This window comes from Ornithodoros turicata, chromosome 1 (assembly GCF_037126465.1).
Source record: "Ornithodoros turicata isolate Travis chromosome 1, ASM3712646v1, whole genome shotgun sequence".
Classification (NCBI taxonomy): Eukaryota; Metazoa; Arthropoda; class Arachnida; order Ixodida; family Argasidae; genus Ornithodoros; species Ornithodoros turicata.
Window position 1 is genome coordinate 50926931 of NC_088201.1, and position 21902 is coordinate 50948832.

A 21902-nucleotide genomic window follows, 5' to 3' on the forward strand; every position below is an offset into this window, starting at 1 on the left:
CTCAAGCGGTCTATCAAACGAAGAACAACCACCACTATGTTACTATCTGAGGAATAAAATCACAGCAAGGGATAATTGAGTCTCTGTATGCAATACGGGGATAAGTCGAAAATCCCAAACCGAGAAAACTGCGAGTGAATATTTGGTAAAGTAGTTGCAGATAAGTTCCCTCGAATAACGCAAATGCAAAATGTGTAACATATATGCGTGTGTCTACTCTACATGCATGTCCCGTTAGCGTCCTTTCTGAGTGTGTGATTTAGCAGAGATTGAACAAATCCAGGAGCATGACATATCCCCTTTTTCTATATAACAAAGCACGCACAGGGCTTTCGTGCAGGAAAAAACACTTTTCATGAGTCGGACTTTCATGGTGACGGCAGGATGTCCGAAGTTACCTTTGTGCAGTGGAGCAGCCTAGATCGTGATTATCGTGCTGCTAAACGAGCATAATCTTGAAAATAATGTTCTGTATGACCAGCAAAACATGACTTATTAGTATAGTGAGCACGTTTTCCGATTAAAACGCTCAGTAGCACTGCTGACACTGTTACGTGAGGTAGGAAGAACATGTTTTTCGAGCGGAAGTCCAAGTTGATTTCTGCACCCAAGCAAAATTTAAGCTTTAATATAAAGGGATATTAAGCTTATAATAGGGAAAATTTAACAAAAACACTAAAAGGGGATAATTTGACTTATCCCCTTATTGCACATAGAGGTTCAATCATTTTATGTGAAAAGCACAACCTTTAATTCCGAGAAGCGATTCTCAATCAACATGCTGGCAATTAACTATTATAGTATGTTGCTAATATTATCCGAAACGATCGACTGCACAACACAACACAGGATGGATAAAGCAGCATAAACAACATGCTGCATAATGTAAAACCCCGAGACTAGGGAACACGAAAGGACAGACACAACACGAAGTCGTTTCGTGTTCCCTAGTCTCGGGGTTTTACATTATGCACCATCTTCACCAGCTCGCTTGTTTCCTAGCCATTTTTTCACTGTCATAAACAACATGTTATATATTTTCATCGCGGTTAATTACGACTGTATGAAGCGCGGAATACATTTCCTTTGGAGTTTCCCAGATGACCTGATTTCGACCATTATTCGCTAAAACTTCAAAGAGCGCAATATTCGTCTCAACTTAAAAATGGTTCCACTCCTGACTGGTGTTCAGCTAATTTTGATAGGTCCTTTCCAGCAAGGTATGCTTTCTGATTAGATGGAGGTGTCCAGTTTGACTCTCACTTTTAACCATAACTTCTTTATTTTGATATCGAACACTTTTTCCTTGAAGTGATCTTCCAACTTACGAATCCTTCGTTTGCCGTCCTTGTCCTGAGTAGTGATGAATTGAGAGTGTACCAAATAGTGGTTCTTTATGATAAATCGATTGAATACAGCATTCATCAGTACAGTCAGATGTCTTAGCCGTGTACCATAGCGTTTTAGGAATAAGCATTTGACTGCCACAAACTTGCACAATCTCAAGTAGCTTCTCGTAAGGAGAGCAAAATGGTATCAATCGAAAACTGTCTAATGGTTCACCGCACTTGATATGGTCATCGAGTTTCAATTAATGTGGATACATGAGATGCTGAAACTCTCACAAATGAATTTCTGCGCTTGAATCATCGTTGATTCAAACGGTGATGTCAACTGCGAGCCGCAAATAATTGCATGGATTTGATAGAGTGGGCACATCATGTGATATGACTTAAAAATACTTTCCCTATCAATATACAGATGGAATGGCAAGAAAATCTGTAATGATTCATTCGATATACACTGCTTGGATATGGTTATTCGATCTGACCGATTTCTTTATGAAAGGCAATCCATCAGCGAGGATTCCTATCACATCCGAGGCTGAGTATTTCAGTGTTCCCAGCCCCATGTCATGCTTTCGAAATCAATGTTCACTATCCAAATTATAGAAGCGCTATCCTGAAGACGGTTTGCAATTAAAAATTTGTACACATAATTAACGATTGAACAAAGTAACTGAACAAAGCAAACAAAAATGATGAACAAAGTACCTTAATCAAAGTGATACATGTAAAACGTTTGTGCCTCTGTCACCTAGTGAACGATATGAAGTAAGAAAAAAAATATTAGTCATGAAAGAAATGCTAGTGAAAGAAAAGCAAATAAAGATTATGTTTTGCTTGATGGGATAAGTTCTTTGAAGTTTTGATGATCATTTCGCACTTAACAGATGCACACTGCTTACTTATGCTCAAATTTGACCGTGGTTTTGTAAACATTATTTAGTGTTCTTTTCAGATGTTCTTGCTTTCACTCGATTGACACTGACACTTCCTGATCCTTCAGATTGTCTTCTTTAATTAAACTTGCGTCACCCACTCGTGCCATGCCTTCTAAATAAATGTTATCTGTTTTTTCTCATCGTGATGTGTAGCATAGTAATGCTTATAACATATGATGCGCAGACGACAATTACAACATTTGTCTATTTTGAGGCTGTTGTCATTGAAGTTGTTTTCAAATCCTACCAGATACGAACACAAGGTGTCAAATGTTACTCTGTTAGCATCCCGATATGTATGCGGATAACATATGGTGACAGCGAGTATAATTGGGAAAAATGTTTAAACATATAACGAGACCGCGTACTGTAAATCTATGATAGTGTACATTTCAGTAGGTTAGTAGGTTAGGTTAGGTAGATTCTCCCATCATCTTTATGATGTCGATCTCAAATCCAAATCTTATCCAAAGATCCAAATTACGGTCTTTCAATTGATAGATTCGAAATGATAGCTTTCCAATAGTATCAATATGTAATAATTTTCTTGAATCATATAATATATGGTGTTGGTTGGTATGCTTTATCCATCCTGGATGTGCTGTTCGCTTCATCGATTTCTAATAGCATATAATAATTAATTCCTTACACATACCTGCTTGCGAATCGTTCACATGTTGCTACATGTTGGTACATATAGCTACATTTGATTATCACGAATATGGAATACTTAATTCTCTTGTGAGTGTCTGTATAGCTTGAAATGGGATAGTATCTATTCTTTACATGGTGTTGTCTAGAATGTCTTATAGAAATGGTTTGCCCGCGTGTGGACATTGAATCTATCCACCATGTTCGCCTGTCAATGTATGATTTCTATCGTTTCTAGTGTTAACTATTTACAATTATTGATAAGGTTGGTTGCAGGTGGGTCTATCCCTGTCTCTCCAGAAAAGGATGGAGGTTACATATTTGAGTATCAGATGTCCTATAATAAAAAAAAAGAATTTGATTTGATTGTCATCGTATGGCTTGAACCACTTATTGAAGCTAAAAGCCGTGTCCCTGATGTAAAATAATTATCGCTAGCTTTGATTTCATTCTTCAGATAGAAACATAGTGGTGGTGGTTTGTCGTTTTCATAGGCTGCTTGAGTCTCACTCCTCTGTCTCTGTCGATTTCTTGATGACTGCCTAATATGCTGTGATTGACTTGTTGTGGGTGGCCGGTTTTTTATCATAAATAATAATTATTGCTAGCATTGATTTTTGTATTTTTGATATTTAAAAAATACTTGTGGTACAGAAAATTGAGTGATTGGTTCGCTGGACACATCTCTGGGAATTGATTCCTCTGTCATAGAATAATTGCAGTTAGCTCTGATTTTATTCCCTAGATGTGATAAGCTGGAAAGGACCTATCAAAATTAGTTGAACACCAGTCAGGAGTGGAACCATTTTTAAGTTGAGACGAATATTGCGCTCTTTGAAGTTTTAGCGAATAATGGTCGAAATCAGGTCATCTGGGAAACTCCAAAGGAAATGTATTCCGCGCATCATACAGTCGTAATTAACCGCGATGAAAATATATAACATGTTGTTTATGACAGTGAAAAAATGGCTAGGAAACAAGCGAGCTGGTGAAGATGGTGCATAATGTAAAACCCCGAGACTAGGGAACACGAAACGACTTCGTGTTGTGTCTGTCCTTTCGTGTTCCCTAGTCTCGGGGTTTTACATTATGCAGCATGTTGTTTATGCTGCTTTATCCATCCTGTGTTGTGTTGTGCAGTCGATCGTTTCGGATAATATTAGCAACATACTATAATAGTTAATTGCCAGCATGTTGATTGAGAATCGCTTCTCGGAATTAAAGGTTGTGCTTTTCACATAAAATGATTGAACCTCTATGTGCAATAAGGGGATAAGTCAAATTATCCCCTTTTAGTGTTTTTGTTAAATTTTCCCTATTATAAGCTTAATATCCCTTTATATTAAAGCTTAAATTTTGCTTGGGTGCAGAAATCAACTTGGACTTCCGCTCGAAAAACATGTTCTTCCTACCTCACGTAACAGTGTCAGCAGTGCTACTGAGCGTTTTAATCGGAAAACGTGCTCACTATACTAATAAGTCATGTTTTGCTGGTCATACAGAACATTATTTTCAAGATTATGCTCGTTTAGCAGCACGATAATCACGATCTAGGCTGCTCCACTGCACAAAGGTAACTTCGGACATCCTGCCGTCACCATGAAAGTCCGACTCATGAAAAGTGTTTTTTCCTGCACGAAAGCCCTGTGCGTGCTTTGTTATATAGAAAAAGGGGATATGTCATGCTCCTGGATTTGTTCAATCTCTGCTAAATCACACACTCAGAAAGGACGCTAACGGGACATGCATGTAGAGTAGACACACGCATATATGTTACACATTTTGCATTTGCGTTATTCGAGGGAACTTATCTGCAACTACTTTACCAAATATTCACTCGCAGTTTTCTCGGTTTGGGATTTTCGACTTATCCCCGTATTGCATACAGAGACTCAATTATCCCTTGCTGTGATTTTATTCCTCAGATAGTAACATAGTGGTAGTTGTTCTTCGTTTGATAGACCGCTTGAGTCTCACCTCTATCGATTCCTTGATGACTGAAATAATATGCTACAAGAGATTGATTGTAGCTGGTCGGCTACTATGATAAAGAATACTTGGTGCTAGCATTGATTTTCCTTCTCAGATATTAAAAATAGTTGTGACATAGAAAAGTGAGCGTTTGGATGGATGGCCTATTGCTGGGAGGGTTGATATAGAACAATTGTTGTTAGTTCTGATTATATTCCCTAGATATTATAGAAATCGTAGAGTTATGTACGTTGCATACTCCCATTCCTTACAATGTCGATTCGATGTTGTATCAGGTCATCCAGGCTAACTATTAAGACTCAGTTACCAATTCGAATGTATCAAGTTAAACTTTATTTGGCATCGTATGACATGACGGTAAGCACAAGTAAAACACGAGTAAAAATATTTTGTTATCTTCACCACACGTTTTTTGTCACATCTAGGGAATAAAATCAGAGCTAACTGTAATTATTCTACGACAGAGGAATCAATCCCCAGAGGTCCAGCAAATTAATCACTGAATTTTCTATACCACAACTTAATATCTAAAAAAATAAAAAATCAATGCTAGAAATAACTATTCTTTATGATAGAAACCGACCACCCAGAACGTGTCTATCACAACATATTAGGCAGTCACCAAGAAATCGACAGAGGCAGAGGAGTGAGACTCAAGCAGTCTATGAAAACGACAAACCACCACCACTATGTTTCTATCTGAAGAATGAAATCAAAGCTAGCGATAATTATTTTACATCAGGGACACGGCTTTTAGCTTCAATGAGATGTTTTCAATCCATACGATGACAATCAAATCAAATTCATTTTTTTAATTATAGGACATCTGATACTCAAATATGTAACCTCCATCCCTTTCTCGAGAGACAGGGATAGATCCACCTGCAACCAATCTTAGCAATAATTGTAAATAGTTAACGCAAGAAACGATAGAAATCATACATTAACAGGGCGACATGGTGGATAGACTCAATGTCCACACGCGGCAAACCATTTCTATAAGACATTCTAGACAACACCATGTAAAGAATAGATACTATCCCATTTCAAGCTATACAGACACTCACAAGAGAATTAAGTATTCCATATTCGTGATAATCAAATGTAGCTATATGTACCAACATGTAGCAACATGTGAACGATTCGCAAGCAGGTATGTGTAAGGAATCAATTATTCTATGCTATTAGAAATCGATGAAGTGAACAGCTAGCACACCCCAGGATGGATAAAGCACGCCAACCAATACCTTATGTTATATCATCCATAATTATTCGACATTGAGTTGGAAAGCTATCATTTCGAATCTATCAATTGAAAGATCGTAATTTGGACCTAATTGAATGCTTTCTTATAGATCGACAACATAGAGATGAGGGGAGAACCTACTAAACCTAACCTACTGAAATGTAGACTATCATATATTTACAGATCGCGGTCTGGTTATATGTTTAAGCATTTTTTCCCTATTATACTCACTATCACCCATATGTCAGCCGCATACATATCGGGACGCTAACAGAGTTCTATTTGACACCTTGTGTTCATATCTGGTAGGATTTGCATCGTTTGGATCAACGATGATTGAAGAGCAGAAATTCATTTTGTGAGAGTTTCAGCATCTCATGTATCCACATTCATTGAACTCGATGACCATATCAAGCGCCGTGAACCATTAGACAATTTTCGGCTGATACCATTTTGCTCTCCTTACGAGAAGCTACATGCACTTCAAGGAAAAAGTGTTCGATATTAAAATGAAGAAGTCATGGTTAAACGTGAGAGCCAAACTGGATCCCTCCGCCTAATCAGAAAGCATACCTTGCTCGAAAGGACCTATTAAAATTAGTTTAACAGCAGTCAAGAGGACACATTTTATGGAACCATTTCAAGTTGAGACGAATATTGTGCTGTTTGAAGTTCTAGCGATTAGCGAATAATCGTCGAAATCAAGTCATCTGGGAATCTCCAAAGGAAATGTATTCCGCGCTCCATATAGTCGATTCCTTTTTTTTCTTTCGTTTCAAGGTACATCCTTCGTTTTACTAATCTAACGGTCACGTAAGAATGAGTGAAACCGTTTGAGTATTCCACTCGCTTCGAGATCATGCAACTTGCTACAAAGCGACAGCGTCTTATTGACGTACACTATCAAGCACGGATTTCATTCAACTGTCACATATATAACTCTATTTACTTTGTGCGGCAGTCGAAAATACATCTTGCGAGGACGATAATGTTTTTGTGTGGTTGGCGTTCCCAAAGAGCGCTTGGAAAAAGCCAGACGGGTGTCTCCGACACAGTGTTTCGCGGCTTGTGTTATCATACAAAAAGAAGAAGAAAGAAGAGCGTGTCGGCAAGAGGTATCGCATTTCACATGCTGCTCCTGCGAAAGGAGAAGCTGTCCACGATGCATTCACGTGATCTCTCCTTCCCTTGAAATAAAACAAAAATCACGGGTCTTATAAGCTAGCTGTCGAAGACTGAGTCCGGTGATTGTGAACGAACCTCCATGGACGACACTCTTCTCTCTGTCCCGTTCCCAGTGCTAGTTCGTCATGCAAGATGTGAGTATACCCTCGCCCTTATGCCATTTTGGTTATTTTTATTTCGAAACCGTCACAGCTGGTAACCACAATACGCGGTCATGCGCTGTTTCTCGATTCGTTGTTTGCTGTTGTCACAATGAGCAACACAAGTTTGGAAATGCATGTCTATAGAACACCTCTACTTTATAGTGATTGTTGAGGGTATTGTCAGCGGGTTATTTACTTTAGCGTGTGGCATGTCCAAAGGCCGTACTCCAACGCAAATGCACGACACAGTATGAGAGACATATCGGAAAGTGGAAACGTTAGCCGACTCTTTGATAATGCTGCTTGTTGTTGTTGCGTGGCACCCGATCAAGATCTTAGCCGTCCCAGACTTTGTTCTGATTGAGAAAAGCATTCACAGGATGTTTCGTTTTCCTTTGTTTTCCAGATTGCTTTTGTACAAGGATGATGCCAAGCAAGAATCTGGTAATTTGTAACATATTCTTCGGTAGTTAAATAAAAGAGTAGAAAAATAATGTGCTAAAATAAAAAAGCAATACATACACTGTTGTCTGGTCTCCGACATACATCATTATTTGGGTGTACTTATCACAGTGGCATGGGGAAAAAAAATCATGCTGTCACGCGCCATGCATTTTTCAAACCGAAACCGAAACTTCAGACGGTCAAAAGCTTGAAACAAGGTGGCTTCTGCAACCATTCAAAACCTAGGAATTCCAAACCGAAACCAAAACTACACATGGTCATAAACTATACGGGAACCAACCTTGGCGTCGGGTCCCGACATCCATTTTGTTAAAACCGAAACTACAGACGGCCAAAGCTTGAAAATTAGAGGGCGCTTGGTGGGAATTTCAAACCGAAACCAAAACTACACATGGTCAGAAACCAACCTAGCTGGCGCTCTAGCGCGGCAACCAACCTAGGTGGCGGGCCCCGACGTCCATTTGTTTTTTCAAACCGAAACTGAAACTACACACGGCCAAAGCTTGAAAACTAGAGGGCGCTTGGTGGGAATTTCAAACCGAAAAACTACACATGGTCGGAAACCTACCTGGCACTCTGACGCGGCAACCAACCTAGGTGATGGACTGATCGGGACGTCAACCCGATCGGAAAATGCTATTAAATGTCATCGGATGTTATTGCGTGTTATTAAATGTCATTTGCGCGTTATTACATGTCATTTGCGTGTTATGACATGTCATTGCTTGTTATTAACCGTCATTGCGTGTTATTAAGTGTCATTAAATGTGCATCCAGGTGCCTATCAAACACTATCGACACGTGAGTTCCCATTGTTTACCTGAGTTAACCGTTACCTTATCCTGGCGGCGTATGTTATTCAAACCTGGGAACCCATTGTTCACACTATCGATACATGATTTCCATTGTTGTCTGAGCTATCTTATCGTGCGTGTGCGAGTCGCATGTAACCTGAGCGGCCCATTGTTACCAAGTGCTATATATATCGGTAGCGCCATCTGTTGAACGGCGGTAAATTTGCTGGAAGTGCTGCCATCTCTAGATGAACGAACTCAACTCCCCATGACGCCACCTGGCGTAAAAGAAATCAAACGACGTCTCCACCCCACACAATTCTATCCTGATTAGCGACGCAAGTAAACATGTAGAGCCCATGGTCCAGTGGCTTGAGCTGCTCGTCTGACAACCTAATGGACCCAAGTTCGATTCCTAGTTTGTTTCACCATGACGTCATTATTGTTTAATCTTATCATTGATATCGTATCACTAAGATTAACTATGTGATGTCACTGATAGTTAATCGGTGGATACACTATCTTATCCACTGACCTCACTGATATGAGGGCGGAGCGACTGCGGCCTGGAGTGACGTCATACGTCCTTGATGACGTCATTTCCTGTTTGACGTCATTTCCTGGCTGTAGAGTTAATCAGTAGTACTACTCTCGTGCCTGAACGGAAGACATTCTTCTTCTCCTGGTTCTCGGCACTATCATTGTTGCTGTTGTTGTGTGTAGAAATGGGAGCACTACCTTTAGGCACTTGCTGTTTTAGTAGAGGCGTCCAACAAAAATAAACTCTCGAATGAATGAATTCCAGTTTCCCGGCAGCTTCGTCAAGTCTAGTAGACAGGTTCTAATCGGTCTCGTTCGGTACGAATGTTACATCGGTGTGAACAAATTCGAAAGCAGCAAAGCAATATAAGTTAGGTGGTTTCTGCTTCTGCAGATGTATAGCAATTTTGCAAATCCAGCTTCCAGCTTCCTTCAGTGTTATAAACAAAGCCACGAGCAGAGAGGTACAGCTCAGGTCAACCTTCATAATAACACTGGAAAAAATATGGTCTCGTTCCCGAGCGTGATTACACCAACCTTTAGGGCCATGAGGAAATCTTAATCGAACAAAATTATTGTGTTAGTTTAACGCAAGGATTTTGCTCACTCAACATTCCCCCAGTGCCCCTGGGGTGGCTGTTATCGCGTTCGGAAATGCGACGGAATTTTTACCTGTGTTATTAATAAGGTTGACCGGAGCTGTACGTAGCTTGCACCAGAGTTCACGACGTACACGCGAAAGGTTGAATCATTGCACGACGTCGAACCGGTCAACTGTATACGTTTTTGAGTGGGAAGAAAGTCCTGCAAAATAGTCATTTGCGCACCAGGAGACGGTAACCATCATCCTGCATAAGGGAGAAGTTTTTTGCGTGTTTCGGACGAGGAGAGCCGCCACCTTACTAGTGCATGCTTGCTCTTTTGTATTTACGTGTGAAATGGCGAACCCAGATCACATTGAAGGTTACAACTGTCTAGTGGGAACGCTTACAAACGAATCGTTAGGCACAGCACATACAAAGAGAAATTCAGGAAAATCGGCCAGTGTGGTATTCATTTAATCGAGTTCTTGAACAAGTTACAAGCATGTTTTCTGACATGCATTGAGACTAATGAAGTTGTTAGCATTGCCACCGCATCCGCTGTAGGCGAACTCTCGACAGGATCCTCGTTTCGTATCAAAATACCACCTCTGTGGACCTCCGGCGCATGGTCCACGATCGAGCGGAAGCGTGCACATGATGTTCCCAGAGGTCACCACTGCAAATACCATGCAACGCATACATGTTCATCAATGTTTGCAAGGTATCAGTGTTGCATTTGCAAGAGGTGAATCAGACTCATGGAAATCAAGGGAACAGTTCAACAGACTAAATAACGAGTTATGTATTAACAAGTCCCGAATGTGGACAACTCAAGATGATAACAAAGAAAATGTTCTAAAATGATTCTAAAACGTATATTTTTTTTGTAAATTTCGTGTTGCGCCGCGAAGCAAGTCTAAAACGTATAAGTGTGCATGGATGCACGACCACAAGGCATACCTGGAACAGTATGACGTGGGGAATTAATTGGTTTCGGTTTACATATTTTTGTCGCGGCTGGTCGTGGCAAAGCGCAATAGGATGTAATTTATTGGTGGATAAGGGAGTGAAAGAGCATCCTTATGGCGCTTCACCGCGACCAGCCGCGACCAAAATATGTAAACGGAAACCAATTAATTACTGCAATAAACGACCGGCTTCGGTGGCAGATTTTTCTCTAAAAGGTGCCCACTGAGGGTCTCAAAAGGGGTAGAAGGACGGCGCCCTGCTTTAGAAGTTATGTTTGTCACGAAACTCATTTGAAGTTTCATTCAAATAATGAGCGCCTCCCACTTATTCAAACGGTGCGCAGCTTGTAAGTGGTGTCGGACAGATACTTGTAAAAAATAAAGTACTTCGAGTACACCCGTTCACGAATTATTTCGCCCGGGGATTTAACTGAAACACCCTGTAGACAGTATAAACGATGGTACGACACGACACTTTTCATATAGCTGCATATACATCGATAAGGCGCTGAGCGGACAACGACTACTACTCACCCTCAGATTACTCTTTCTGATTTCTAGAATCGCCAATTGGTAGTCGAGTTACTGGACAAAAATGTGTAAACCCGCGATGTCAAGGACACTTCAGAACTCCTTACTTCTACGTACGCATCCTCTACGCGTGTGAATCCTGCAAGCTCAATGATATGCGTGTCGTTGACTTGACGTTTGACTCATGAAGGATCCACTAACATGCTATTACACCCGGATTTGCTTCAAACTAACTCCGTGAAACGAAGGTTTTTATTATTACTTTGATACGACTAGGCGCTCCGGAGATTGGACCAGTAGTTCTGTGATAAGTGTAGTTCTGACCACAAGCCCATTCGCGTTGCAGTTCTTTGTTATAGGAAAATTTATGAACGCTACAAAGCCCAGTTTTCTTGTTTCATTCACTTTCACACTATCCGAAACGATCACTAGCAAGCTTAACATGCATTAGTTGTTGCAAATGATTTTTCACTACAACGGTTACCCCCATTGGTGATGAAAGCCAAGCCACCCTTCTTCCTTGTCGAAAGAATGTAGTCTATAGACTTTGTCGCGCTACTCTCAAACCACTAGTCTCCGTGCGCCTCTTAGCCTCGTTCCTAGCGACGACACAACAGGGGTGGACTGCCAAAATCGCTCTTTCCATTGGGATGAATACTGGTGGCCGCCGTCTTTAATGAGTATGACTGACGATTACTTCAACATCATCCGCTAAACATCTGATTTGCGTATCAACGTTCGAAAGATCAAAGAAAAAGAAGATTGCTTGCTTCCGCGTGCGATATGCACAGTTGGTCACGTGAGGAGTGCTGGCCGATGCGATACCTGTTCTACACCGGTTCCCGAGCCGGAGAACATGAACGGGCACGGAATGAACACGAACGGGCACGAAAATGAAGAAAACACACACGGGAAAGTGAAGGAACTCTGCAAGCGGCAGTCCACACGTGCACAGTTCCTGTAACTACCACGGAGTGTCAGCACTAATGGCGGCGCCCATTCCTTGGATCGCGTTTTTGTGTATATATGGTGCGTTCAGTAGCGACTCTTGCACTCCAAAGGGAGTGGCTCTCTCTAACCCCACAAACAGCCTCTGCTTAACGCTCTGAATCCTCGCCTGCTTGCCAGCCACCCTCTATCGGCTTCCGCTCACACCTATTTCCGTTTCTATGTACTTGGCTTGGCAGACAACAGACACTGCAGGCGTACGATTTTTTAAAGCGGGCGCATTTAATAAATTGATTTTGCAAAAGCCTAAGTCGATGCATCGTTCATCGTTGCCAATTTGTGCAGGCCATTCGAGGTGGAGGTGTCCTTCTGCAGCTCAGGGCAGGCATCCACACTACGATTTACGCTGTCCACGCGTCCAAACGCCATAACCGCCAGAGCATATCTGTGAAGTGGTGGAACTACGACACTACACTTCCGTCTCGGTCCTTTTTGCTCCATCACTCCGTTTCTGAGATGGAGTGACGGAGTTTGACTCGAGTCACGCGCACCCGTAGTGCGCTTGGCAGTATATTGGATGGAGTCATGACTCCTTGGACTCTGTAGCCTCCGCTGGCGGCGAACGTTGTAGAAAGCGCGCGTCGGTGAAGAAAGAAGCTTCTCCAAGGTCGTCGATCCCTTCATGAGAGTGATGCGAGCGAAGGAACAGATGCTTCTGGAAGCATCGCTCGCTAATCAGCGCGGCGTGTCGTGGATCTCAGCCCGTCGTTCGACGCCTCGCCGTCCGTTGTTACTGCTCTGTGTGGTCACTTCAAAGATGATATGTGGCAATATGAAGAGAGCCCGATGACCCAGAAGGCTATTGAGGGACATCTGCGCTTCTGTGAGCGGCGTAGGTCCTACAGTGCGCAGTTAAAAACTTCCTCTCCCGACATATTTCCCCGTGAACATATATTTTTGAGTTCGTACACTAAACCTGGGCTATTTCTGATATTCTTGTCGTGCTCGTCCCTTTTCGCCTATTTTTCTGAGGTTTCCTCAAGGTTTCTAAGTACGGACCTGTTCCCAGTCGGCCGAAGTGTAGTGACGCAATGCGCGTCTTTATGGGACTCCCATAATTTTGTCACACTGCGTTTTCTAGGTGACGTTCTGTACCAGAAGGGATTCGCGGGTGGCGCACTACTCTTCACACGCCACACTTTTTTTTGTTTCGTATGACAACTGTGCTCAAATTTCTGGGCCACGCTACCTTGTGGTTGAGGCTTCGGTGTCGGTGGTGGCCTATTCCCTCCACAGGCCTCCTCGCACGCTTTGTTCGTTGCAAAGTTGTTGGCATTGCCCCCACAACCCCTGTAATGGAATTGTCGACAGATGCCTAACTTCATGTCGAAGTACCATCGCTGTGGACCCCCAGCACAAATCCCTTGTTCAAGAGGGAGTGCGCAGATGTCGGTTGTTTCAGCTGTGGAGGAAGGTAACAGTGAAAATCGCTCTATCAACAACCCAAAGCCCTCCCACATAAAAATAGCGAAGCGATATTTGCACATGCTCCCATTCTGCCCTCGTGCGTTTGTTTGTATTGTAGCCTTACCTTTACCACATTCGCGAAAAACAATTCAGTTTTCTATCTGCCTGAACATTGCCTTCAATCTGCCTTACACAGACCTGAAAATTTAGCTTCAATCTGCATTACACTTTCGGTTTCTCTGCTTCACTCTGTCATGTGTATGTGGGAGATATAAACAAAGACAAATAACTGTAAAAACTGACATTCGAAACGAGATATACACCAAGAATCGAGAGACCAAACAGTACGGTACTGAAAATGAAAAAGAACACCGTATATTTTTATTTATGATACGACTACTAAGCTAAAATGACAGAGGTATAACGAAATGCAGGTCGTAAAATTTTGCAAAGATTATCTGTGTTCGCTGTTTAGGGTGTTGCAATTATTTTAAAACGTTTTACACATGTGACGTGCTCGGCAAAACCTGACATTTTTCGAGAAGGCAACAACGAGAGGTCATTTGAAGGCTTTTCAGAGTAGGTTCAAATAACACCAAAACCCTGAAATGCATCCTGAATGCAATAGATGAACTCCTGATTGTTTAGACAGTGACATATGAGGTGGAAAGTAGGGTATACCGATTAGAGAAGAAAAAAAAAATGGTTTGGGGACTGTCACGCTCCTGTACAACATTCTGCATCAGTCCATGGGCCAGAAGGATTTGGGCTGGAATATCGATAGGGCGCAGTCTCCCTGCCAGGCATTCATACAAATTTTGATGTCGTCTTGTCATCGCGGAAACATTTCCAGATTTAATTCTGCGCAGAAGAGGTTACAAAAGGGAACGAGCAATGTCCCTCCATGCTTGCTTAAGCATACTGACATAACTGAAAACACGAGCGCGCGCACAGTGAGCTCCCGCAGGTTAGCGTCAGCTCTCAAGCAGCGCCAACAGACTGAGCATCCGACGTCTCCCATCACCCACAACGAGTCGGTGCCTTCAAAAGTCTTCGAAAACGGGAAGTTGGTCCAGACTGATGATGATGGTAGGAGAAAAACTATGGAGATGGATATGGGTACACTACTGATGTCTGTATACTGGAGGAGGAAGGCTGAGACAACTGGAAAGCGACTCAAGGTTCTCTCCAATGTTGCTTGGTCAGTGCCAGCACTAGAAACCTAGCACTGTACCGTATGGTGACCCGGTCTGTGGCGGCCCTATTTCATGCAACTGACGCATTTCCCCACAGTATCAATGGTTTCTCTAGATATCACTGGCCACCAACTGGAATCCCGGGCTCGGTTTTTACACTTGAACCTCGTGTTCATCGTGGAGAGAGCTGAGCACTAGAGGTCTCAATGAAACAGGTATGACGAATCTCTGCCCTCTCGCGAAATTTCCATCATGTAACGTAAATTCGTTCCTGAACTGCCAGTATGGCAGTCACCATTGACACAGATTTGACTTCTTATTTGACCAGCTGGTTTGAGCAAAGTTTTACTGGCAGTACCCTAGCTTTGCGCATGTACTGTAGGGGACACAGCTGTCTAAAATCAGCACTCCGTGGTTTATCTCATCTCAAATCTCCAGATGTTGTAAGACTAGTTCTTTCAAGTAATAAACACGTGCAGCACATGGTCCACCTTCAAAGACAATATGGGCATAACACTTTCAAGCGCAACAGAGGTAACATATATGGGACGGCGAGGTACTGACAGGCGATTTTAGCTAACCGTGTCTCCAACAGTACACTCTGATGAGTTACGTCTGGGACATGCACGTCCGTGACAAATAAGTGCTTGTTCAAACTCTGCCAGGCGTGTGCTTCCGTGCTCAGCAAGTGGCTATCGGGACAACATCATCTTTGCCTGGCACATGTTGCATCGCGAAGTCGTAGCGCATCATGCTGAGGCGCAAGCGTGGGAGAGTTGGTGCGACATCGTCCACTGGCTTATCTCCCATGGGGTACACCAGAGCATTTACCTGTTTCTTTTCGAGCTTGGTCTTGAGATCAGACGCGTCACGAAAGCGCTCCCATCGACGCCGCCATGCCTTGTGGTCATTATTCCGGCAGGAAGCTGAACTGCTCAGGCGCCTTTAGTTGATAGGAGTGTGGTGCGGCTGGTGTGCTCATCTTGAGGGATTTGAAGTGCCCTCAAACGGCAGTGGCAGCATCCTTATGGAGCGAAGGTCGAACCACTCGCTACTGACACCACGTTACATTTCTAGATTTCATTATGCACAGAATAGGGAGCGAGCATGGTCCGAGCATGGTCCCACTATGCTCGTTCAAGCACACAGACGTGACTAAAACTGAAGTGCACACAGAGTGAGCTCCCAGGCCAGGCTGACCGCACCTTCCCCCTACATCACTCCACCACACAATGAGCTCCCTGGTCAAGCAACGCCAGCGGACGGAGCATCCAACAGTTCACATATTGGATACAACATGAGGCATCGAAATTATTTCAGTTCACTTTTATCTGTTTCACGTGCTCATCTGTGGTGGTGTTGGCTGTAGTGCTGAAAGACACGACTAACGCTCTGGGGGCAACGTGCGCAGCTGTAACGCCAGTCTCCGATCATGTGATAGCCTATGGGACACTCACTGATGAATCACCGCCGCCCTGATGTTGACTACGAAGTGCACGTTCTCCCATTTAAAATTTTTGTTTTCCTTTTTAGCCACGAATAGTACTAGTACAGGACAGAACATAGGTGGCTACTTACCAGCAGCTGGACTGAGAGCGCAGATGACCAGTATCCAAAGCATATTCATGCTCTGGTAGCCAGGTACTGGAACAAATAAATCGCTTTCGGATCCTCTTAGTACTCTCGCTATAATAGTGACAGTTTTATGCGACCAACTACTTATACCCCAGATTTTCTATTGTTCATTCGTTCTGTGTGAGCATTGGAGATCTGATAACACAAGTGTGGTGCGCCATACCCATTGTGTTTCCTACACAATACAATTAGCCAATGACCATGGGTGATAAAGCGTGCATAGTGCTGAATAGGATTCCGTTATTGCGAAGCGCTGCTTATCGCAATGAATTGGAGTGGCGAAGTTCAACATAAAAGCCTGGACATTTTGCAGGGAACCTAATTTCGACTCTTACTGTCGTTTTGAGGAATATCTGACGCATTTATGTGCCATACACTCTAAGAAAAAAAAAGGTAGAATTTTCTACCCATTTCGGTAGAGACGTATTGCAACCACATTTCTACTCAAACCAAGTTTACCTTTCGAGTATAACTGCAGAGTAGAAACAAACTACAGAGTAGAAACTGTCGTTCTACCAGCTTGGGTAGGAAATTCTACCGTTTTTTTCTTAGATCAAACGTGAGAGAGGAACAAGGGAAAGGGACGCCGCCGCTTATACCCACGGAGGAGAATGCGCGCGTGGATTGCCCCGAAATGGTGAGAAGTACTGTCGTTCTATACCAGCTTGGGTAGGAAATTCTAACTTTTTTTCTTAGAGCGTAGGAATGATGAGCTTACGGAAACGGAAGCCAAGCACATTCTGAAAGCATATAGGACACCTTGTTGTCGCAGTCACCTGTTTACTTCCACAGGGGCTCCCCCAAGGACCGTGGCAACATCAGTGCTAGTGCCGGACTTAATGGGATGGGGGGGGGGGATGAAGGGGCCTATGCCCCAGAGCTACCACCTTCGAAAAATCAGTTACAATCACTTATATCTAGTCAGGTTCTTTAGTCAGGTAGTGTATAATTATACAGTACAATTTTGTGAAACTGCAGAATAGGAAGAGATATAGTAGCGCATAACAAACGGTCCTGGTACTGTGACGAGTATCTCGACGCTATGGCAGAGGACAGCTAAGTGGTGGGAATTGCCGTTGTTTGAAATTAGGCGCAAGTTTGAAATTGGAGCAACATATCAGCGGAAACTTAGAGAGCTAGTAGAAAACGTTGTACGAAAACTGATTGCTGTCACTACAGTCAAAACTACCCTGAAACGCCAAAAGCGCAGCAGCTTCAACAGTAGCAGGTGAGGTCAGTACTCAGAAAGAGAGAACGACACCTTTGTTGATAACTTCTTTCATATGTTCTTTATTGTCGCGTTAAATGGGGTAGAGACAAAATGTTATGTATAAATATGCGATTTTGGTACATACTTTACACACTTCAAATATGACCACAATTAGATAAGCAGCACTCATCGCGTGAAGATTACATACTGGTATTGAAACAAGAGCGTTGTGTGTTATGCCGTTCAATGTGTAATACTGTTAAGCTTGATCACAATTCACGTGTGCAAGGTTACATTATATCACTCGAAGCCAGACGTCTTTACATTAGTTAAAGCTTATTAATGGTCATTCTCGTTACAGCAACACTGGACGTGCAAATGCGTGTTTATAGCATGTAAAAACAACACACATATGATGACACGAAGAGGAAGAAACGAAACGCATCTAAGCAAATCGACTATATTCGCAGAATATACATTTGCAAATGGTCCCAGTAAATATTGTATCTTATGTAAACGTACTTTACATGCAGCAACCAGAGCAGCAAGTACTCCAGAACAAGCGTGTAACGATCGCGTGTTCTCTGTCTTTCAAATACGCGATGGATGATTACGCAATACTTCAGGCAAAGTGAATAACTGACGGATAGAGACTTGAAGTACGGACTGAAGATTTTGACACTGATTTGTAAGAAACGCAGTTTGCTAAGCGTGCTAGGGCATTGGAGAGCGCTTGAACACACCGTTAAGCCACAGATAAGGTTTGGCACTTCGTCTTATGTACAGTTCCCTGTATGCTTTCTCTTTCTTCACTGCTTCTAGTCGCTGCAGTAGAGAGTTGAATATAATCCTGCTGTGAAACTATCCGAGACACAAAGTGGTCTCGCTCAGGTCTTGGTTTTCTTCAACCTGTCAACACATTTAGTCAGATGCCACGTACATTGACAAGTAACCTTTATATTCCTCGGCGATAGCACATGCATGAAACGACACTTACAGTTGTGTATCGTTAATATGGAGAAGCAAAAATCTTCCGCAGTACGAGACTTCCATCATAACTAAACGTCGCTTGAACAAGAAAAAAAATTTTTTTTTTTTTTAATGAAAGCGTCTAGAACCCGAAGGCCTATCTGCTATACTTATCATCCACTGCTCATCGCCTTGTTCTTACTAATAACAAGAAGGCACCAGCCACGAGCCGTATCTGATTTTCCGAACCAAGCGTGACTATCACAAGTATTCGTTTTGTCCGGTATGTTACTTCACCTGTCTGCCGACGAGCTAAACAATCAGAGACGCAAATTCTGCATAAAAGGTGGTCGTAAGCCTTTCTGTCGAAGAACGCATTTACCTCACCCTCCTTCTACATGCTATATCATGTCATCCTGGAAGAGCTACACCAGCGTCACACGGGCATTTCAACGGTCATTGAAGTGAATGACAATTGAACAGAATGAGGATTGACAGTTGTACACGGACATATTTCAATTACCATTGTCTCGGATGCTCCTCGAGTAATTGGAGGTTCGTGAAACGCCACTGAGCCAGTTAGAGGTCCACAAAAGGTGCCGCTGGCAGCCTCGACCACAGTGATCTGCTAGGCACTGAACAAAAGCGCAAAAGAAAGCTGCAATACATTTAATGAAAAGTAATGGGACTTCATGATAGTGGTTATTACGATTACTTTTCTGGTTTTTTTTACTTTTTTACTCTCGACATCACGCACGGTGATACAAAACGATTGAATTGGTATTTCGAGATGTTCAATGGTCATTAATTTCAATTATCACTGGAATGGTCGTGTGACAGTGGTATTACATTTCCACGCATCCTCACCCAAGAATACCACGCAACCAGGCCCATTACCCCGTACATAAATGCGTATCGCCTGCATGTATATTCTTCTTGTGCGAAAGCGAAAAGCTTTATCTGACCTTATCCAAACAAAACTACGACGGTAATGTGTCCGGGACGAAACAAAGAAGAAAAAAAGCCCATCAGGAGGACCCGTATTAACCAGGCACAACTGCATATAAGCGTTTCGTATCACTGGCAACACGCTTTCCCGAGATAACAAGCTACTCAGTGTGATGTATATCAAGCTCTAGTTATTTTGTGCTTAACTATCATTTCTTTGTTAGACAGCTGTGCAGTCGATATCCACAAGCTTAGCAGCCTTGTTATAGCAATTAAATATAACAATACTCTCGTTCTAAATATACAACAGCATGGGCACGTATAAGGTGCACCATGTCGTCGGCACGCGCACCGGCTACTTGCACCCGCTTCCCACAGTCAACATGCACGTTTACAATTTGAAAATGTATAATTGTTCACTGTACACAAAATATTTACAGTTTATAAATGTAAAATATTTATATGTATGTACTTGATCTCGTTTGCAATGTACTTCAGTGCCTCCTAGTATGTGACAGTATATGCACGGACGTAGTTATGTAACAATTCCATCATTTTATGTGATCAAGGCTCAATTCCATACGCACTGCCTGCCTAATGAACTACGGGCAGCCACAAACAACATTTATCACGATGTCTCCGTAGGCCGTTGCCTTGTCTGAATATGCAGCATCATGCGGAACTCTGCATTCGGAAACCTGGCCTCAGATGTAGTTCACAGCACCTCAACACAGCATAACGCTATAGGATATGGCAGAACGCTGCCCATCGACTGAGTCTTTGTTGAAATGCACACCAAAGCGCATGAAAACCATGTATCCATGTATCCCTTTTGCTGGTAAGAGCTGGTGATCAGCAAGTCCTCAAGCATCAGGTTGATCATGGCGGTGCAAACACCTACTATGTGGTTATAGAGTTCTTGCTCCATAGTCCTGTGGTGATTTCACCTCGAGCATTGAACTTCGGTTAAACAGCATTCAACAATGTCACGTGAAGGGGTAGGGGACACCGATTATTCAGTGGCAGTTACGTATTCTACATTAGCCTGCATAAGGTGACAAGAATATAGCGTCCGTTCCAGCGCGGAAACACATGCAGGAGTCAAGTCAAGCCAGACACGCTTGACGATGGATGCACCGTGCATCTGGTCAATATAAGCAAGTATTATCGAACAGTAGATGATGAAGTGATGTCTTTCAATGTTGATGGGACGTTAGCATAAATAGCTGCAGATTCTTCTGACTGGTTGCGAAGAAGGCTCTGAGTAACCTCGAGGTGTCGACGAATGTATTCAGCATTGGGGTCCAAAGTAGTAGCATGACGGAAGCACGTTTCTGCTCGCAACAGCTCTCCACGTTCTACGTAGATAACGCAAAGGTTGTGTGAGCCTTGCACATGCCGCGGGTCCAACATAAGTATTCTTCGGTAGCACTGTAATGGAAGAAGATTGCTTGATAGAGTAGAGGTGCACCATTAACGGCCTTTCATGCAGAAAGATGTTTGGTATCATCACTCTTCAAGTCTGGTTTTTAAACACTACTGTAATCTGGATCAGGCTACAAAGCAAAGCAAAATGCGTAGCACTGACCAGTATAAAGCACAAAAAACATTAACGACGCATTCCCCGAACACAATGGAAATTATACATCGGTTGTATACTGGCAGAAGTTGCAGGTGCAGAAGCGTAGGGTTGAACTGCTGTCCTAGTTACATGCAGCGTCAGGGACGAGCACGTTATCCTTTGCCCCACTAAACTATCATGCGGTAGAACGACGCGCATGTTTCTAGTTGAAGTTGCTGAAACAATTCACACAGGCAACGTTTAAGTTTTAGGATGCAGAAATAGTGTGAGAAAGTGCCGGCTGCAACTTGAAACGTCCGTACTGGCTAGCACACTTGAAATTTCAAATGCGTACATTTCTATGACGGTAAGTGTTGCAAAAAAAAAAAAAAAAAAGAATGGCAATATATGGTAAAGTGACTCCACAATATAGCACTACACATATTACGGTACATTTCACAGTTATGTCCACGCTGCAGACAACCTTAGCGATAGAATAAGAGCACCCCCGGTACTGGCACTGTCCTGTGATGTCAGACCGGCTTTCCCCCTGCCAATTGGAAAAGATGGGGAGAAATAGGTAAA

At 42.7% G+C, this 21902-nt stretch overlaps 1 protein-coding gene and 1 long non-coding RNA gene across 3 annotated transcripts in view; both read right to left on the minus strand.

The window, feature by feature from the left end:
- Positions 1 to 10342: 10342 nt before the first annotated feature.
- Positions 10343 to 16731, minus strand: LOC135398923 (uncharacterized). Its single transcript, XR_010424148.1, has 3 exons — positions 16573 to 16731; positions 13581 to 13793; positions 10343 to 10560 (listed from the first exon to the last, which is right to left on the minus strand). It is a non-coding gene; the product is annotated as an uncharacterized LOC135398923 (long non-coding RNA).
- A 2207-nt stretch (positions 16732 to 18938) lies between these two features.
- Positions 18939 to 21902, minus strand: part of LOC135378244 (protein O-mannosyl-transferase Tmtc3-like) — a 171210-nt gene continuing 168246 nt past the window's right edge. For both annotated transcript variants that reach the window (XM_064611212.1, XM_064611211.1), the window contains exon 21: positions 18939 to 21187. In XM_064611212.1, the coding sequence (XP_064467282.1) occupies positions 20921 to 21187 (267 nt within the window). In that variant the 3' untranslated portion in view covers positions 18939 to 20920. The remainder of the gene's footprint in view (positions 21188 to 21902) is intronic.